Below are 18,534 nucleotides of genomic sequence, written 5' to 3' on the forward strand. Positions count from 1 at the left end.
ACGTAAAGGTGAGTAAATGTGTGTTTTAACCTATCACAGTTAAACTATCTGGTTATTATCAATCTGGTTATCTCTTAGTTCCTCAAAAATTTCATTTTTCAATTTTAAAAACTGTTAATGTTTATTTAAATTTACTTTGTTAAAAAAAAATTAGTTTAATTTTGATATAGTAAACTGAATTCTGAAGTACTTAATGAGAAACATTCTTCAAGAAGAAGGGGGAGAGAAAAAATACTGAAATTACAAGATTTCAGCTACAGGGGACGAAAAGTCCTTTGGTGTTAGACAGAGGAGATGTTTGTGTGGAGGTATAAGCTATAAATTATAAGACAAAAACTACAGCTAAATTTTCTCTTACCAAAATATTTTCCCTTAATAATTGTAATCAAGTGAATGTAATGTTTATTTTAAACTAAAATATGTAAAAAAAACTTAAATAAGTTGGGTAAAAACATCAAAGAAACTTTAAGCTGTTCAACTTCCACTTAATATTAAATTTGAAACATCTGATCATAGATTTTAAAAAAGATATCTATTAATGGTTCTATATACAAATGATCAGAACTTTTTCTTTAAAAAAAAAAAATACAAATTTTCAATTAACTTTCAAAAAAAATTATCAAAAAGGTCAGAAAATTTAATACTCTTATTGCAAAAACTCTAAATTGTTGTACACAAAATATAGTACGAATTTCACTCTCAAATTAAAGTAGCCCTGTCCAGATATTCATCTAATTATTAATCTAAACAATCCTGAACTTTTAAAAAGAAATAAATCTTGAATTATTATAACTAAGTGAGTAAAATATCTTTTTTAATACATTTATATATATATATATATTTCAACAGAAAAAAAAAACAGTTATTTTAAGTGAAATTAAATATGTACTCAAATAACTAGATAAATATTCTTAGAATAACCAGAGAAATATTTTTTACATCAGGAAATATATTTTTGATTAAAATATTTTAATGAATTTTTAAATACTTAAAACGTTTTATATGGGATGATAAAACACTAAAGATAAGATGAATATTAATACAAATACACGTTTTGAATGCTTAAACCAATAATTAAATTAAATATAATCATTTAATGAATTTTCAAATGAAAATACATCATACACGATTAAATTAAAATAAAATATATACACACATATATACAATGATCAGCAAGCGGAAGACATGGCGCAGTAGATGACTCTACTTTAAAAATATTAAATTTAATAAGAGTTTTTGAAAGAGTGAAACAAATTATGCATATCTTTGCAACAAACTAACTCATATACATTAATATTTTGAGAAAAGGTCTTCAAAAATCGATCAGGTTTGTGTTTTCTTGTCCTTCAAATGTTTTTCAATTACATTTTCAGGATCCTTGAAAAGTTGACTAATTATGACCTAAAATAAGAAAATAACAATGATAGCTGTTATAATGAGATGTTTATAGGTTTCAAAATCTAGATAAAAAGTGCATTCATTAATCAAGCCGCTAATGTCATACATAGACTAGTAGCGTTTTCGCGAATTTAAAAAAATATTTTGTTGATTCATTTGATTTGAATCGGATTTTTGAATTTTTTGAAGATATTTTGAAAACTTAAGTTCATAAATAGGTAAATTTTATAAACACAATTATAATTAGATTATTACAAATAAAACATAACAATAAATTTTTAACATAAAAACAAGTAACATAGTTATTGCATTACAAATTGTTTTACAGTAAGACACAATTCATGTAAATGCATGATTCAAGAGAATTGAAAATGCAATAGAAATGTATCAACTGCAACAGAAAAATTTTAATTTTTTAAATTTGAAAAGACAAAATAAAGAATGTTTTCTTACATCTTTACTTTATTGTAGGTTTACAAATATTTCTAGATTTAGAAATTAGAAAAACTTAACTAACTTAATTTATTTAAAAAAAAAAAGGGAAAAAACTATTCTTAAGATAGAGAAATATGCTTGCAATGTTAAAATAAATTGTAATTTTGAAGTTTTAAAACTACGAATTAAAAGAATATCCGTATGAAATGCAAACAAAAAGGGAAAGGGATTTTACAGCTTATCTTAAAAGTTATGTGGCTGCAAAAATCAATTCAAGGTCATTTCCCCCATTAAATGCATTAACAAGTTTGAAATGCTCTGAAATATTGTAGGAAATAGGGAAAGTGGATTTAAAAGAAAAGTTCGTTAAATAGAAAATTCATTTCGCTATTTGGAAGCTATTTTACGACTAAATTTTCAAAATGTTATTGGTTCCTCGAATAAAATCGCAAAATGGAAGTTCATTAAATAGAAGTCCGACTGTATATCATAACTGATAGGAAAGCTTTTGACTGTGGTAAGAAGTAATATTCTAGTAATTTCATAACATTAATTTATAGCTGGTGAAGATCCTTTCCATGAATATATTTGAGGATGGTGTTGAATCTCAAAAATCTTCCTCGGAATGGTAGAAGACATATTTGACATTCTTATTTTTATGAAGCAACAGAAGAAAAAATAAAGCAGCAGTTTTACTAAATGTCTCTCCTTATGAGACATTTATTTTTTATTTTCTACACATAAATCAGTTAATTTAATATTAGAAATTAACTGGCAATGTAAAGTTGTTGCATAGAAAGTCCCTGCCTTAGTTATTTTTAGAAAATTTTAAATGTATTACTACAGCATCTATTTTTATTATTTTTTTTAAAGTTTTCATTATGTTTAATCAATATTACAAAAGCATGTGTAAATCGGTAAACTTTTTTCATATTATTTTTATTTTTTTGTGAAAAATCTCTTTTCTAGTTGTTTAAACTCATCTTAATGACTTTTTTTTTTCTTTTCTGAATATGTTTGCATTCTTAAATTTGTGATGAACAGTAAATGAATAAATGTGTATTTTATTTTCATAAATTGAACAATAATTTATATTTCCAGATAGTTAATTTAATAGTTTGATTTTTAAATTGTTTTATTGCATACATATGTGAAAAAATATTTATACTAAGGACTTTAAGTAATATTTAAAATTGTACACAACTATTTCAATTACATTTAACATTCTTAAGTACATAACATTTATTTATCCATATTTAACATTTTACATTTAAACTACATGTTTCACTCTCAGAAAAAATTTTATATTCTTAAAAATTACTAGATGTCTTATAAAAAATAAAGAAATCAGATTTAAACTATAAAAAATCAAACTGTTTTTATTTTTCTTAACAAAAATCATGCTTTTTAGAAATCCTGATATACTTACAATAAATATTAAGTGTATGAAAATCAATAAAAAAATCAATTCAAACCAATAATTAAAAAAAATGGAAAATATAAATTAAGCCACTTTACATTAACTAAACTTGGTCTAAAAAGGAACTTGTAGCCTTTTAACTTGTTTTCTGAACAATCTTAAATAAATAAGAATGTTATTTAAAGAAGAACATTAAAAGTAATAAAAAAATCTTTCTATTTTTTAACCTTGGAGGGAAAAAAAAATACTGTTACATCAGAAAGTTAAGCTGTCTAGTACTTTTATACTGGTCATCTGCTCATTTGCTTACAGATTATTTCAGAGCAAGCCTGAACTTGAACCATACCAATTTGTTTTGCAACTTTATTTTAAAGACATAAATTCAGAGATTGTTGTGAAAATGTTCTATTTTTATAACAATAATTTTTTTATCCATAATATCTAAAAAATACTCACAAGGAAAGACGCAATTTCATAGAATCAAATTAAACAAGAAAAACACATTAACCTTCCGCGTACGGCTCAGTTTTTATACTCTCAATAGTTCAATGACACCGAATCTCAATGTTTAAAAGGTCGAGACTTAGTCAGACTTCGCTCTCTCTCGATTTGTTTGTAAAAGTTACGATGAAAGATTCTTCTGTAGGAAGAGTCCATGCACTGGCACAAGACTCAGTCATGTGTAGTTAAGGGGACCGATACTCACCCATCAAAACATTGATATGCCACAGGTTGTGCACCCCTAATAAATAATTTACTTAAGTAATGTAGAATCAAAATTTTATAGTGGCAAACATAAATCAAAAACAAACAAAATGCAGTACGAAAACAAACCTGTCTTTTAATTATTTCTAGATTACTCTTGCCATATGTAATTAAATCAGCTAATTTCTCTTGATCTGTGACATCTTTGTAATCCTTGAAAGCATCTTTGATTCGACGTAAAGAGTAAGTTCTATAAAAGAATAATGCATTTTTAAGTACTTGAACTTATTAAACTTAATATTTAATAAATTTAAACACAATAAAGATTATGCGCGAAAAATAACTAAAATAATATCAATAACAAATAAATTATAATTTTAAAAGAAAATAAATATTAAATTTATACAAATAAAGTTAGTCATTATAATATGCAAGCATTATAATAGTCATTATATATTTTATAATATAAATTATAAAATTTTAACCAAAAAAGAAAATATCATTTCTATTCCATTGTCCCTTAGGCATAAGGAAATTAATCTTGAATGAAAAGGTTAAAAAAAATATGAAGGAAACAATATCCTTTTCTGTTAGCTACTCCCAAATCATAAATTGAATTAGCATGATATTTTTGGAAAATAATAATCTATTTAGGTATTTTTTAAAAGAATATTGGTTCCAGTTAGGTATCCATAAAATTTGAAATTCTCCTTGGTATAGAAGAGATATCTTTACCACTAAATGCTACAACATATTGTAAGCTAAATATTTAAATCTTGAAATATTTTTGGCAAAATGTACGTTATTCAGTTATAAGGTTCAAAACAAAACTATTTCATTTTAATAGTTTGATTAATGCTTAATGAACAATTTAAGATCTTTAAAAAAATATTTTTAATATGCGTTAAACTTAATTTGGTACTTTTCAGTTAGCTATATACCAGATGAAAAATCTTAGGCACGACATAAAAGTTTTAAAGTTTTGCGAAAAAAGGTAGTTAAGTAAATATAACCAGGAATATTATTACTAATTTAACTTTAAATTCATTAAATGTATTCTAGTTACAAATATTATAACAATAAACTCAAATTAATGTTGGAAAAGTTTAAGAAAAATCACCCAGTTTTATCTGGTATCTGCTAATAGATAAGTACCTAAAATTTTTATCTCCTTCCATAAAGCTCAGTTATTTTAAAGCAATATTTAAATTCCTTTTTCCAAAAAAATTAAATACCTGATATTTTTTTAAAGAATATGCCCAGATTTCTGTGATTAATGTTTATAATAAGACTATATATTATAACACAAAATTCAAGAAAACAATATGGCTAATTACAGACGACTGATACATGCATAAATGATTTGGAAGGTTTCAAACAGACTGACGCGCCAGGCAAAATTTATCCTGGCTCTGTAACTAATAATTCTTATACTAGTAATATTCATAGTTAATAATTCTTATAGTAAGAGTACTTTATGAATAGGTCTCTTATATTTAACAGAGTCTTAAAACATTCCTATTGCTTAAAGAATCTCATAAATTATGAGAGTCTTTAAACAATTCATTTTATCACCAAGATATTACCATCTTACTTTTCAAAAGATATTAATAATGATTGAAAAAAAGTCTATATTTTTCCTATCCCTTAGAAATGCTGCAAAAGTGATGAAAAATAATTAAAATTTAACTTTAAATTTACTTAATTAAGATAGCAACGAAATGAAATGAAATAAGTAGCTAAAATAAAAAGAATAAAAAAGTAATGCTATTGAAATCAAATCATAGCCCAAATTTTTCAATTTAAAAAGAGTGAATAAAATGTTTCAAAATCTCAACATTTAAGTAACGTAATTTGACACTTTTACTTGTATATAATATGTAAGAAAATTATTTTCCAACTTAAAACACGGGTAAATAAACAAAATATTAGCTACAAAAAGATTGTTTTTGTCTAATTTGAGAATATCATTAAGGTGTCAAAAAGAAGATGCTCATGGTATCAAACTATAAATCAAGAATAAAGAAATTAAATTAAACACAAGAAACAATAGGCAATAAATATTTCATTCTTAAATCGCAGAAGAAATCTCGGTATGATTTTCACACTAACAGTTGGATTAATGAAATGATAAAATAGTATAATATTACAACTACAAATAAATAAAAAAAATTTATGTCAAACCTATACATATAACTAGAAAATTTTCCGGCTTCTCTTAATAAATTTTTATATAATCGTAACACTTCCATCCTGCGCGACGCCATTCAATTCAAATTGTAAACAAAAATTTTGTTGCCATATTTGTAAAGTGCTGATAGTTGTATATATTATATATATATATATATATTTTTTTGTTTCTACACCAAAAATCTTTTTCAATTTTAAATATTTTTTATAAAAATATGCTTCTGATCACCAACCACAATCTATAGTTTCCAATAAATAATTTATAAAAATAATTTCCTTTCAAAAATTCCTAAGTCACTTTCACTTTCATTTGTGTGTTTTGGTTTTTGTTTATTCTATGGTTCGGTAGTTGATTGAAACAGAAAAGAAAGTTTTCTTTTAATTAATTTTCCTGATGTAAGCTATTTTAAGATAGAATCTGTCATTAATTATGTTGTCTTCATTCGTGTCTTCACTTTGTAAAGTTCACAAGGACTCATTTTTACTCTTACGATTAGTAAAATTAAATATTAGAAATGTTACAAACGATTCTACCAAATTGTCAAATACTGCAACAGCAGCAAAAAACGATATTATATCTGTGTTCGGAAACTCATATAAAGGAGATGAATTTACAAACGTTACTTCTCATATTCTTTCGTTTCTTTCAAAAGACTTGCATCATATTAAAAACCATCCTTTGCATTTAATCAAACAGAGAATAATTCGTTATATGTACGGAAATTATGTAAATTGGAGAGGTACTCCACTTTTCTCTGTTTACGATCGTCTGCTTCCAGTCGTCACCATAGAACAGAATTTTGACTCATTGTTAGTTCCTCCAGGACATCCAAGTAGAAGTAAAAGTGATTCGTATTATTTAAATTCTAATTTTCTTTTGCGACCTCATACGTCTGCTCACCAGCATGAGTTAATAAAATCAGGACTAGATCATTTTTTAGTTATCGGAGATGTTTATAGAAGAGATGAAATTGACTCAAAACATTACCCTGTTTTTCATCAATGTGAAGGTGTTCGCCTATTATCATCTCATGAGGTTTTGTTATCAATTTTGTTTTTTAAATTTGAAAACTAATGGGAAGATTTCTGTAAGGGGTACCTACGCTGAAATTTTGTAGCAACCAAGATGTGGCACCTTAAAAACATCACAGAAGGGGACAAACTTGAATGATATTTTTAATCCACCCCCTTGGAAACCACTTCCCATTTTATTTTTAATTTTTGCCAACTAAAAAAAACTTTAGAGCTTTGAAAGTAGTTGACTTGAACAGGTACCAATACAGAAATGTTCCTAAAGTTATATTTAAACTATTAATTTTTAGAAGCAATTTATGTTTTGCTTTGCAATAAAAAACTGGGCAATATTTTTATTGTGTAAGATAGAACTTAAGTGGGGGGGGGGAATGCAGGCAGGTAACATAAGGAATTTAAGATACCAAAAATTATGAATTTTGTTGTTATTTTATTCTAACATCTTAATTCACAATTTAAATAGCTTAAGGATGTTTTTTCAAAGGATTTGTCAGTTGTGTATTGATATTTTATTTTTATAACTGTTGTAGTTCTGAATAGATAATTTAGCTTTTGTTCTTGCTTTTGTTGAAATTCACATGACTTTTTAATATTTATTGAGATGAATTGATTTTTCAAATAGTCAATATTTTATAAAATTTGTTGTATGTATTTATTTGCATTTTTATAGCTTTATGAATTCCGTGTAATGTTCATTATTTTTTCTTAAAAACAGGTATTCAATAAAGTGCCTGGTGGTGAACAATTAAAGATATTTGAAAATGTTTCTAGAGATTCTATTAAACAAGGGTGTCATACTTTGGAAGCTGTTAAAGTAATGGAAAAAGACCTGAAGGACTGTTTATCTGGCTTAGTAAAAAAATTCTTTGGGAAAGGTTTGTATCCTTTTTTGTGTGTTTCAATGTGTTTAAAATTTCCAACCAATAAATTATGTTTTTTATAAAAAAAAATAAAAAAAATTTGCTTGTATACTATAATATATGCTATTTAAAATTTTTGCCTGTCTGAGTTTCACTTATATTTATTGTCAGAATTTGTAAATGTAATTTTTATAGTAAACTTTTAAAAAGATTGTCTGTGTGTATGGAATTTATGTGAACAAAACTTTCATGATTATTTTTAATTATTTTATAGTTTTGAAAATACCATACATTAATATTAATATTATTCTTAAATTAGAAGAGTAACTTTTATAGTGTATCAGATTTGAAATATATTTTTATTTTAAACACATAAATTATCGCTAACAATTGGACCATCAACTGTTTTTTTAATTTGACTTTTGTTTAAATTTTACTGTTCCATGATTTTAAAGGCATAACTTGTTTTAATTAATTATAGCTATTTCCCATGTATCGGATTTTTTTATTTTCCTTTTTTGAAAATTAAAGTTTGCATTAAATTATGATTTATTAACTGCTTTACTAAAAATTCAAACGGATAGTAAATATTTTATTTTTTATTAGTTTATGGAAATAATTTTGATAATGCTAGAAAAATTCTGTTCACAGAACCAAATCCTAGAATGGCAAAATATTAAGAAGGAAACAATGTGACTATATCTCAATTTTCATTACTGTTCTAGTTCTCCCAGATTCAATTAATTATTTAAAAATAAATTACTTTGCAATTAGCAAAAAAATATGATAAGCTCTTTGCACACAATGAATATGTGCTAGTAATAGTATAATACATTATATATTAGTTATAGTGTATAAAATATACACAAATTTAAAATGAAAAATCTGTACTCTAGTAATAATAAAATAAATATACATTGCTAAAGTGTTATTTTGAAATCTGCTATTGTTAACTTTGATTATTACCATTTATCTTTTAAAATTCTAGTTAATTTTGTAGCAATGATGTTATGAGAAGATATAAATTCATACTAGGTATTTAAAATTGTTTCTTCAATTTTGGCTAGATTTATTATCCATTCTATTATATTTACTATCTATCTTAGATGTTAAAATATGAGCTAATTTTTTTTAATAAGATTAGCCTGTTTTAATAGAAAAATGTAATATAAAAACATCATACAACAAAATATAGTGTAATGATTCAAGTATTGTATCATCAAATATTATAGAGTATAAACGCATTGTGTAATAAAGTATTGTATGCCGATTCAAGTATTACATCATCATATATTTGGTATTGTATGCTGATTCAAATATTACATCCTCAAATATTGCTTCACATTTTAGTATTGCATGCCTCATCAAGTAAGCTATTTTCACGGGGGGAAATGCTTTAAAGTATGGTAGGAATGAAAATACATATTTTTAATGTCTAAAACGAAGACACTGTTTTTGTTTCAATAGTTATTGCAGCCATATTTAAAACTTAAAGTAAAATTATAATTTTTAAATTTCAAAAACATTCATTATATTTTTATGTATAAATGTTATATAATATGTATGATCTCAAATCGTATTTACAGGAAAATATGCATCTAGTTCCAAAATAAAGTGAGACTTTAGTAAGCGGACATCTTCATGTCCAAGAAAGTTACATGCATTGAAAAGTTGTCTGCTTAAGGGCGGAACATGTTAATTGACAAAACTAATACTTGAAACTACATAATATTTATTTAAAATACTGCATAATATTTATTTAAAATAATACCTACTATATAATATTTATGTATACTTAATTCATAATGTCGCATTGTTTAAGATTCAAAGAAAACTGTATAAAAATAAAAATTGACATTTTACATTGGTGCAACTGGAAAGCTGTTTGCATAGGAGACTTGCCTGTTTAAGAGCAGGACTTGTTAGTTGACAAAACTAATGCTCTGAACTAAATATTATTTACTTAAAATAATACATACATAATATTTATTTAAAATAATACATACATAATATTTATTTAATCTTAATAATACATTAAAATTATATTGATCAAGATTCAAAGAAAACTGTATAAAAATAAAGATTCACATTTTACTTTTGTGCAACTGTAAAAACAAAGTTGAATTATTTGCAATTTGTTTTGAATAATCCTGGCTCTTCAGATCAATTTGATGCATTTTCATTTAATGTTTTCTCTCCAATTTAATCATTTGAGTAAAAGAAAAGATTCTTAACTCTGCAGTAACCTCCTGAATTATTGTTGGAAATTTCATTATTGAATTAGTAATGAATGATTCCAAATTTAGTACATTAACTCTAATATCTCCCTGATTAATGATATGTGTTTCAGTTTTAAAAGCGGAGGTAATACTTATCTGTTACGTATCTGATTCCTTTCAGCTTTTGTAAGGAAGCATTTGTTGTAATGGACAATACAATCATATCAATAAGAACTTGAAATAATGCAAACTAATAAATGTCATAGTGTATATACTTTAAAATTAATATAATTTTTTTTCTATAAGAAAATCATTTGCATTTTTAATTTCACACATATCAGAAGCAATTAAAGCAGTTATTAATGTTACAGTTTCTTGAGAAAAAAGAATGTTAACCAATTTCTTACAAATACTTACTTTAAAATGCAAATTACCATTTTAGATATTTTAATAAATTAATTTAAAGTTATTTTAATTTTTGATCCACTACCATAGTGTTACAATAGTTTGGACCATTTGTAATGATTTCTTAAGAGATATTCACGTTATTATTATCACCTTATTATTCTAACTTAATTCAAAGTGTGTAATGATTACTTAAGAGGTATTCAATTCTTTACATTTATAAAATAATACCCTTTCTAATTGTTCCTTACCCATTTCTATTTAAAACGTAATAATGATTCTTTATCCTCATGGTACTCTATTCTAATTAATATTTATTTTTATCTTATAAAAATGTTTTATTGTTTAATTTGAATTGCAAGGTTGAGTTTATTTTTGTGCAAATACTTTTAAATATTGGTTATCTTTATAAAAACTGCTGGAAAAAAATTAATAATATGAATATATTTGATTAATATATTGATTAATATTGATCGATCTTATTGAGAATGTTGAACAATTAATTGTTTTATTTCGAAGAGGATTGAAAATTCTTGTCTTGAAAATTAGACTGTGATCCAAAAAAGATTAGGAATTTATCATATTAAATGTTTGTATTATTATTAAATGTAAAACACAAAAGTTTTTTTTTTTTTTTTTACCTTTAAACTAAATTTTTGCTCTATTTTTTTAGGATTATTCATTTCATATGAAAATTACTGTTTATTTTCAGATATTGAGTATAAATGGACAGAGTCATATTTCCCTTTTACACATCCTTCCTGGGAACTTGAAATATTGCATGATGGGGAATGGCTAGAAATTCTTGGCTGTGGAATAATGGAACAAGAAATTCTGAACAAGGGTACATAGTTACATTTGTTAGTCTGTCCTTTCTTTTAAATATATTATTATTTTATTAATATTATTTTATGATTTAATATTCCGTTAAACAGTGTTGTTTTCTCACAATTTTTAATATCAAAATTTTTTTTATAGTTCTTAACTCAATTTATTATCCTAGGTTATAATTTTTTTTCTGTAAAAAAATTTGTCTTCTTAGTAAATAGTAAAATTAGCAACTACCACAAGGGGACTAAACATAAAAAATGGTAATTACCAAATTGTCTGTCAGTCACCACTTGATTAACCCCTTTTTTTTTAAATTGAAAATGCAATTTCAGTGTGCATTTTATTATTGTTTTTTTTAATAAATGTGAAACTACGAACATTTTATAATATTCTGAAAATTACTTTATAACTGCTTGTTTCTAAACAATTTTCTTAATTTTTAGAAATACTATTAAAGTTCTTTACATTCATTAAAAAACTGCTGATAATTATTATCAACAGTTTTTTCAATCATTTAAAATTTTCCTTCTTTTTAGAAGTGGCCAAATATTTTTAAAAGTAGCCACTGTTAAAATGACCAACTCTGGCCTGTAGCAAAACTTCCTATTTTTGCCCTATAGCCTTGTGTTACCATCAACTTGTTACAATAAATTATTGAATTATTAGTTTGTTGCAATAAGTTATTTAATATAGTATTATTATATATATTGTTTGCTGTTAAAGATTCATTAAATTAACTAAGCATAATTTAATTTCAACATATTTTTTAACAGGAAAAAATAATAAACAACTAATTATTTTTAGCCGGAGCAACAGAAAAAATTGGATGGGCATTTGGAATCGGTCTGGAAAGATTGGCCATGAGACTGTATGGCATACCAGATGTCAGACTTTTCTGGAGTCAAGATTCTGGATTTTTATCACAATTTGACGTGAAAGAGATAGATACTCCTATTCAGTACAAAGTTAGAATAAGTTTCAATTTCTTATAATTTTATTCAATTTATTTTTACTTTTTTAATATTTAGTTTATTTGAGTTTATGTACACTTAAAATTTAATGAAAATTTTAAAAATTGTTTACTTTTTTAGTTATAAAAAAGTTGATTGTTTTTGTGATATAAAAATTATTAATGAGATAATAATTTGCCCTTATAAATATTCTATTCATAAAATATTCTAGTTTATGAATAGAAAAATTATTTAGACTTTTGTTTAATGTTTAAACTTTACTGATATAATCCATTGTGGAATTTTTATTGTGTACTTCTTATTTAATATTATTTTGTAATATAATTCAAATAGGTTTGTTGTTCAGGTTGATTGTTCAAGTAGATTTGTTATTTTTCGTACATGTTGATCATTCCTAGAATTAGGTGGTGCAACAATTAGGAATTCCATAAATAATCTATGTATTAAATTAGGGAAATAAAAAACAATTTTATTTTCAATTAAGAGTTTAGGGGTTGTAATTGCCATGATTTTCCTTATCAAAGATATTTTGACCTTATTTATCCTGAATTTTAGTTTTTTGTTCTGATTATTGTGTGTGTTTAGTATATCCCATTTTCCATGATCACAATCGCGAATTTTAAAATAATCCATATGAAAAACTCCATATTTGATAGTTCAAATTTGAGGATCCACTAACTATATACATAGCTCAGACATACATTTACACAAGATTCATTGTTTTCCAACTTTTTAGGAATTCAGACATTTTATGAACAAGAAACTCATTTAACAATTTTACATTATCAAATTTTAATGTTGATGAATTCAAGGACCATCTGCTTATTTACTATTTTCAGTAAATGCAGTAACAAATCTAGTAGGGTAGAGTTTTGTAGTTTCACAATTATTGATTCATCTCATTCTTCTTTTTTTTAAAAATTTCAATCAACAATACAGTGAATATATCATGAAATTTCTAAATTGTGAATGTATGGATTATCTACTAATTTTCTTTTCTAAAAAAATGTTTAGTAAAATATTCAGTATGTTTTTGCTTCAGTTATTTTTATTTCAAGATTATTGAAGCCCTACTTTTAAATAATGTAATTAAAAAACTCAATTGAAAAAATTTAAATATTTGTATGAGGAAATATTAAGTAATTTATGGTTATTTAATGAACTGGTCTATAAAAATTTTCTATATATTTATCTCAAACTATTATGAATTGTTTAGTGCTACATTATTAAAGTTATTCTAGAAAGTGTTTAAATTTTCTCCATTAAACAGTAATATATATTCTGAAATGAAAAATAATATACTTTTGAGGAAAAATTTGTATTTATTATACTTAAGTAGACCAAACTTTATGTTTTCTTTGTTTTATTTTCTGGCCTTTTTATAAGTAGACTTGTATATGTTCCAAAAAATGACCTGATGTTTCTAAAAATATTTTGTCCCGACTTTTTATTTTGTTCACTACCAGGTATGTGAGCCTTTATTTCAAGGACACTCGCGATACGAAAATAAAATTTGTCAAAAAAAAAATGAAAAAAATAGTATTAATCAAATGATTTAATAAATATCAAATTTTTCAAATAATTTATTTAAAATTTTAAAAAATATATTAATTAATTATAACATTTTAAGAATTTCCTTTGGACGTATGTACTTTAGGAAAAAAATATTAAAGTTCAATGAATTGAATTGAGTGAAGTTCAATAAAATACAAAAGTTACTTTGGAAAAAGTGTTAATTAATTTAATTAGCATAATTTAATTGATTAGCATTATAAATTTGTAAAATTAATTAATATTAACATTATTTAATTAGTTAATTAATTATTTAAAATTTTGATACTGTGTCAGATTTCCTAGCCTAATTTAAAAGTAACTTTGATTAAAAAAAAAAAAAAAGAAGTTGCACTGACATTACTTTCTTTTTAGAGAAAGAAAAACAAATAAAGCTAATCGTCTTAACTATTTGTACTCTGGTTTCCCTATACTAGAGTTTCACTTATTAGAAATAATGCATAGCAAGAATTTTAGTAAAGTATAAAGCAATTTTAACTGCATAAAATGTTTAAAACTGATACTTATAAATGCAAATTATAAAGTTAATAAATCCAGGTCATGGGTGCAAGTCTTCCGTCCCCAGGACGGATTTCCGTCTTTTGAAAATGTCCGCGGACGGAAGTAAGACGGAAACAAGACTGACTCGAAGACGGAAATCGGAATTTTTTTTTTTTTCTGTCCATAAAAATATTTTTTTAGGTCTACGTTATTGGTCTACTTTCTTATGTCCTGTTGTTATTTTATCAAAAGACAGATGAATAAATATTTTTTGTGCAGTATTTAAACTTGATGTATTATGGTAAAGCTTTCTTAGATAGTTTGCATATGTCGAGGGGGTATCGTGTATGTTAGGTATTTCAGTCAAAAAATTTTCAGTCTTGGCCTTTTATCAAACTTGCACCCATGATCCAGGTTAACCACTGAACAGGGAAATCGGAGTGAAAAGGGATTGGCGAAATTTGTACACTTAAAAATGACAAGGAATTTAATTGAAATGCCCAAATTTGAGTTAAAAGTACCTAAAAATCCTATTTGTTGCAAAAAAATCATATTTGTTGCCTATTGTACCTAAAAATCCTATTTGTTGCCTAAGTTGTTGCAAATTATTAAAAATATTTTCTGATGCCCGATTTTAGTTAAATCTATATCAATAAATAGATACCTACTAAAACATTTTTTTGTCTTATTAATGCATTATGCATTTATAAAATTTTATAAGATTATAATCAATACTTCTTTAACAAAAAGTTAATTTAACATTCATTTGAAAGCATTGCAAACAAAAAATTTTACAAATTCTGCAGATATTTTCTGGAGCTCATTTTAGGTTTAATCTATATCAATGATAGATAACTATTAAAAGTATTTGACTTATTTAAGCATTTGTGTTTATTGTATTAATAAAATTATATAAAAATTTTATCAATAATTTTTTTAGCTAAAAGTTACACACATTAGAAAATGTTTTAATTAAACAATTCAGCAAATTTTGAAAGATTTTTTCTGACGTTAAATTTTTGCTTAATTTATATCAATAAATAGATATCTATACTAAAAGTTTTTGTTTTATTAATGCATTTATATTTTTAGAATTTATAAAATAATATAAAATTTTTATCAATATTTTTTAAGGAAAATTTATTCCAACACTGACTAATCAAAACTCTTTGTCTTCAGTGTAATGAAAACAGTAAATTGTTATGGACATTTATACAAACTGACCCCAAATGTTTCCCATCTGACTAAAAATTACTTATAGCTACGACAGATTTCTTATTATTTGCAATAAATAGCAGCAGTGTGAAATTTGTTTGTGGTACACTATATCTCTGTATAGCTATCTACCTGAATCTTTCACATTCTTTTTTCAAAAAAGATTAATTTTCAAGTTCAGTAGTAAGTTAAATGTTTTATAATGTATTTCATGTGTAAGATTAAGACATGATTAAAAATTTTAAAAAGGAATCTATGCATCAAGGTACAAAAATAATAAAACTTGCATCTTTGATAAAGTTAATCTAGAAACTCATGAAATTTTTTCTTTCTGAATTTGTACCTCCACACTAAAATTTTTACATTAAAAAGTTCTGGCTACCTCCAGGTCTAGTTTATAAATCTCTAAAATTGATGATTCCAAGAATTATAATTTAAATTTACATATGAATTACTAATTTTTAAATAAATATTCAACTATGTACTTTAAGTATTGTTTGAACAAACATTGCTGATTTAAAATAATAATAATAATATGCTCTTACACAGATCTTACTTTTTTCTTGGATAGTTATTTTCTTGAGTTGAAATAATACCAAAATAATTTTAACCACTTTTTACCATATTTAATTCATGATTTAATATTATATTAAACTATGTATGATAGCAATATTTTTTTATTATATAAAACAGCAAAGCTTTAGTTTTAATAAAAAAATATATATAATTTTGTGTTAAATATGTTCAAATTTATGATAGACTTCTCACTAAAAAAATTTATAAACAAATTAGTAATATTTTTATATGTATATAGGTAATCATGCATTAGTAAAAAGTAATACAAAATATGTTATGTATTCAATTTAACTATAAGAAAGAAGTAAGTTATTAACTGATATACAAAAATAATGTTTATGTAATTTACATACATATTTACATTATGTTAATTTAACATACTTTTATTGTCAAATTTACCCACCTATATTTTATGCTAGATATTCAATTCAACTAAATAAAGAAAATTCAATTTAAAATCAATTAATTCAAAATTAAAATTAAATTTTAGTATAATTTCTATACTAGTTATTTCAAAACCAGTTTAAACTATATTTAAAAATTTTGCAGAAGAAACATTAAACTTCTCACTTTCTTTTATTCAAGCATATGTTATTAAACTAACGGATATAAAATGAAATAAAATGTTTTACACCATAAAAAGTTAGTTGTGGAGCAAAAAATAAATAAACTAGTTTTGAACAAATGACAGCGATGTGACTGCTTCTCTGTGTAAACCAAATTATAACAGCTAATTAGCATTTGAACGTAATTTGAAACTTATGTAATTAGCTGTGTCTGAAATTGATCCAAAAAATACTATGCTTTTTGCCAAATTTATATTTTTGGGTAAGTTTGTATAATTTCTAAGTTAATTTTTGGGCTAAATTTTTGTAATATAAAATAATAATATATTTCTGAGAGAAGTAAAATTGGCATCAAAATTATCTGATATAAATTGTTTAAAAATACTAGCAACCCACAAATTATCAGATTTTAATGAATGGAACTTCAGGTGAGATTTAAAGGAGAGAAAAAAGTTAATCACACTGGTTTCAATATGACATTCTCATTTATCTTTAATATGTTTCATATTTATAAAATTTTATTCTTCTTCCCTAAACTTTTTTTAAAGACTTAATATGATTTCGTTGCAGGAAGTCAGCAAATACCCCCAATGCACCAATGACATATCATTTTGGGTACCTAAAGACTATCACCCGAATGACTTTTATGACATTGCGAGGAGCGTCGGAGGAGAAATTATTGAACAAGTCTACAAAGTGGATGAGTTCTTCCACCCCAAACACAAGAGGCAGAGTTTCTGCTACCGCATTGTATACAGACACATGGAACGCACACTTACGCAGAAAGAAGTGAATGCAATTCACAAAGAAATTGAAGTTGCCGCTGTAAAATTATTGAAAGTAGAAATAAGGTGAAATATTTGTAGCGACTGATGTTTAGGTTTAATAAAAGTGTGTTTTAATATTGTTTACGGTTGTGTTCATTTACTAAATAGCTTTATAAACATTGAACGAGTTTTATTCATTACAATATAAGATGATATTTTAAGTCCATTAGCACATCGTGTGGTTTCTTTACTGCAGTGGCATAAAAAATTTGGTGTATTCTGTAAGCAAATTGAGCAATCGTATGCCCCTGTAAAAGAAATGTTACCACTTGAGGAGACAAAAATTTTCTTTAATGAAATGAAATAAAAAAAAGTTATATATATATATATATATATATATATATATATATATATACAAAAATAAAAACCGGAGTCAATTGTTAAAAACCGGTTAAATTGCTTTTTTTACAAGTGGAAATGGTAAAAATCTAATTGTTAATGAAAAAATATTTATATTTTCTTTCTTTAAATGTAAACAACATTTCAATTTTATTAAGCATTATTTGTGGCCCCTCCCAGAAAATTTTTTTTAACTTTGTTTGGAAATAATACTATCTGCTTAAAAAAAATTAAACTTTGTTTGAAAATAATACTATCTGCTTAAAAAAAATTAAACTTTGTTTGGAAATAATACTATCTGATTAAAAAAAATGATAAACAATAAGAATAATTATAACTTTAAAGTCTTTCAATTGCATGAAATGGATGACCTCTTATTGAACGAAAGCCTGGATTGGTTGCCTGCTTGACCCCTTCTTTCCTGACCACTGCTTGACTTCTAACCTTTAGATAATGAGTAAAAGTTTTCAGTAGCCACAATGGATGATATAAT

At 24.6% G+C, this 18,534-nt stretch overlaps 2 protein-coding genes across 2 annotated transcripts; one reads left to right on the top strand and one right to left on the bottom strand.

Moving 5' to 3' along the window:
* Positions 1-1,200: 1,200 nt before the first annotated feature.
* Positions 1,201-6,279, bottom strand: bcn92 (LYR motif-containing protein bcn92). Its single transcript, XM_087150199.1, has 3 exons — positions 6,143-6,279; positions 4,088-4,208; positions 1,201-1,401 (listed from the first exon to the last, which is right to left on the bottom strand). Exons 1-3 carry the CDS (start codon positions 6,223-6,225, stop codon positions 1,324-1,326), a joined length of 282 nt encoding a protein of 93 aa, XP_087006325.1. The 5' UTR covers positions 6,226-6,279; the 3' UTR covers positions 1,201-1,323.
* Positions 6,280-6,450: 171 nt separating this feature from the next.
* PheRS-m (Phenylalanyl-tRNA synthetase, mitochondrial) lies at positions 6,451-17,784 on the top strand. The gene is made up of 5 exons (XM_043041351.3): positions 6,451-7,184; positions 7,896-8,055; positions 11,377-11,508; positions 12,300-12,460; positions 17,446-17,784. Exons 1-5 carry the CDS (start codon positions 6,579-6,581, stop codon positions 17,728-17,730), a joined length of 1,344 nt encoding a protein of 447 aa, XP_042897285.2. The 5' UTR covers positions 6,451-6,578; the 3' UTR covers positions 17,731-17,784.
* Positions 17,785-18,534: the final 750 nt, after the last annotated feature.

This window comes from Parasteatoda tepidariorum, chromosome 1 (genome assembly GCF_982258835.1).
Source record: "Parasteatoda tepidariorum strain Cologne lab strain chromosome 1, Ptep-v5.0, whole genome shotgun sequence".
Lineage (NCBI taxonomy): Eukaryota > Metazoa > Arthropoda > Arachnida > Araneae > Theridiidae > Parasteatoda > Parasteatoda tepidariorum.

Coding starts and splice junctions, on each gene's coding strand:
- bcn92 (XM_087150199.1), bottom strand. CDS start 6,225: ATGGCGTCGCGCAGGATGGAAGTGTTACGATTATATAAAAATTTATTA. Junction 4,209..6,142: donor TTTTCTAGTTATATGTATAG/GTTTGACATAAA, acceptor ATTCTTTTATAG/AACTTACTCTTTACGTCGAA. Junction 1,402..4,087: donor TAGAAATAATTAAAAGACAG/GTTTGTTTTCGT, acceptor TTCTTATTTTAG/GTCATAATTAGTCAACTTTT.
- PheRS-m (XM_043041351.3), top strand. CDS start 6,579: ATGTTGTCTTCATTCGTGTCTTCACTTTGTAAAGTTCACAAGGACTCA. Junction 11,509..12,299: donor ACAAGAAATTCTGAACAAGG/GTACATAGTTAC, acceptor AATTATTTTTAG/CCGGAGCAACAGAAAAAATT. Junction 12,461..17,445: donor ATACTCCTATTCAGTACAAA/GTTAGAATAAGT, acceptor ATTTCGTTGCAG/GAAGTCAGCAAATACCCCCA.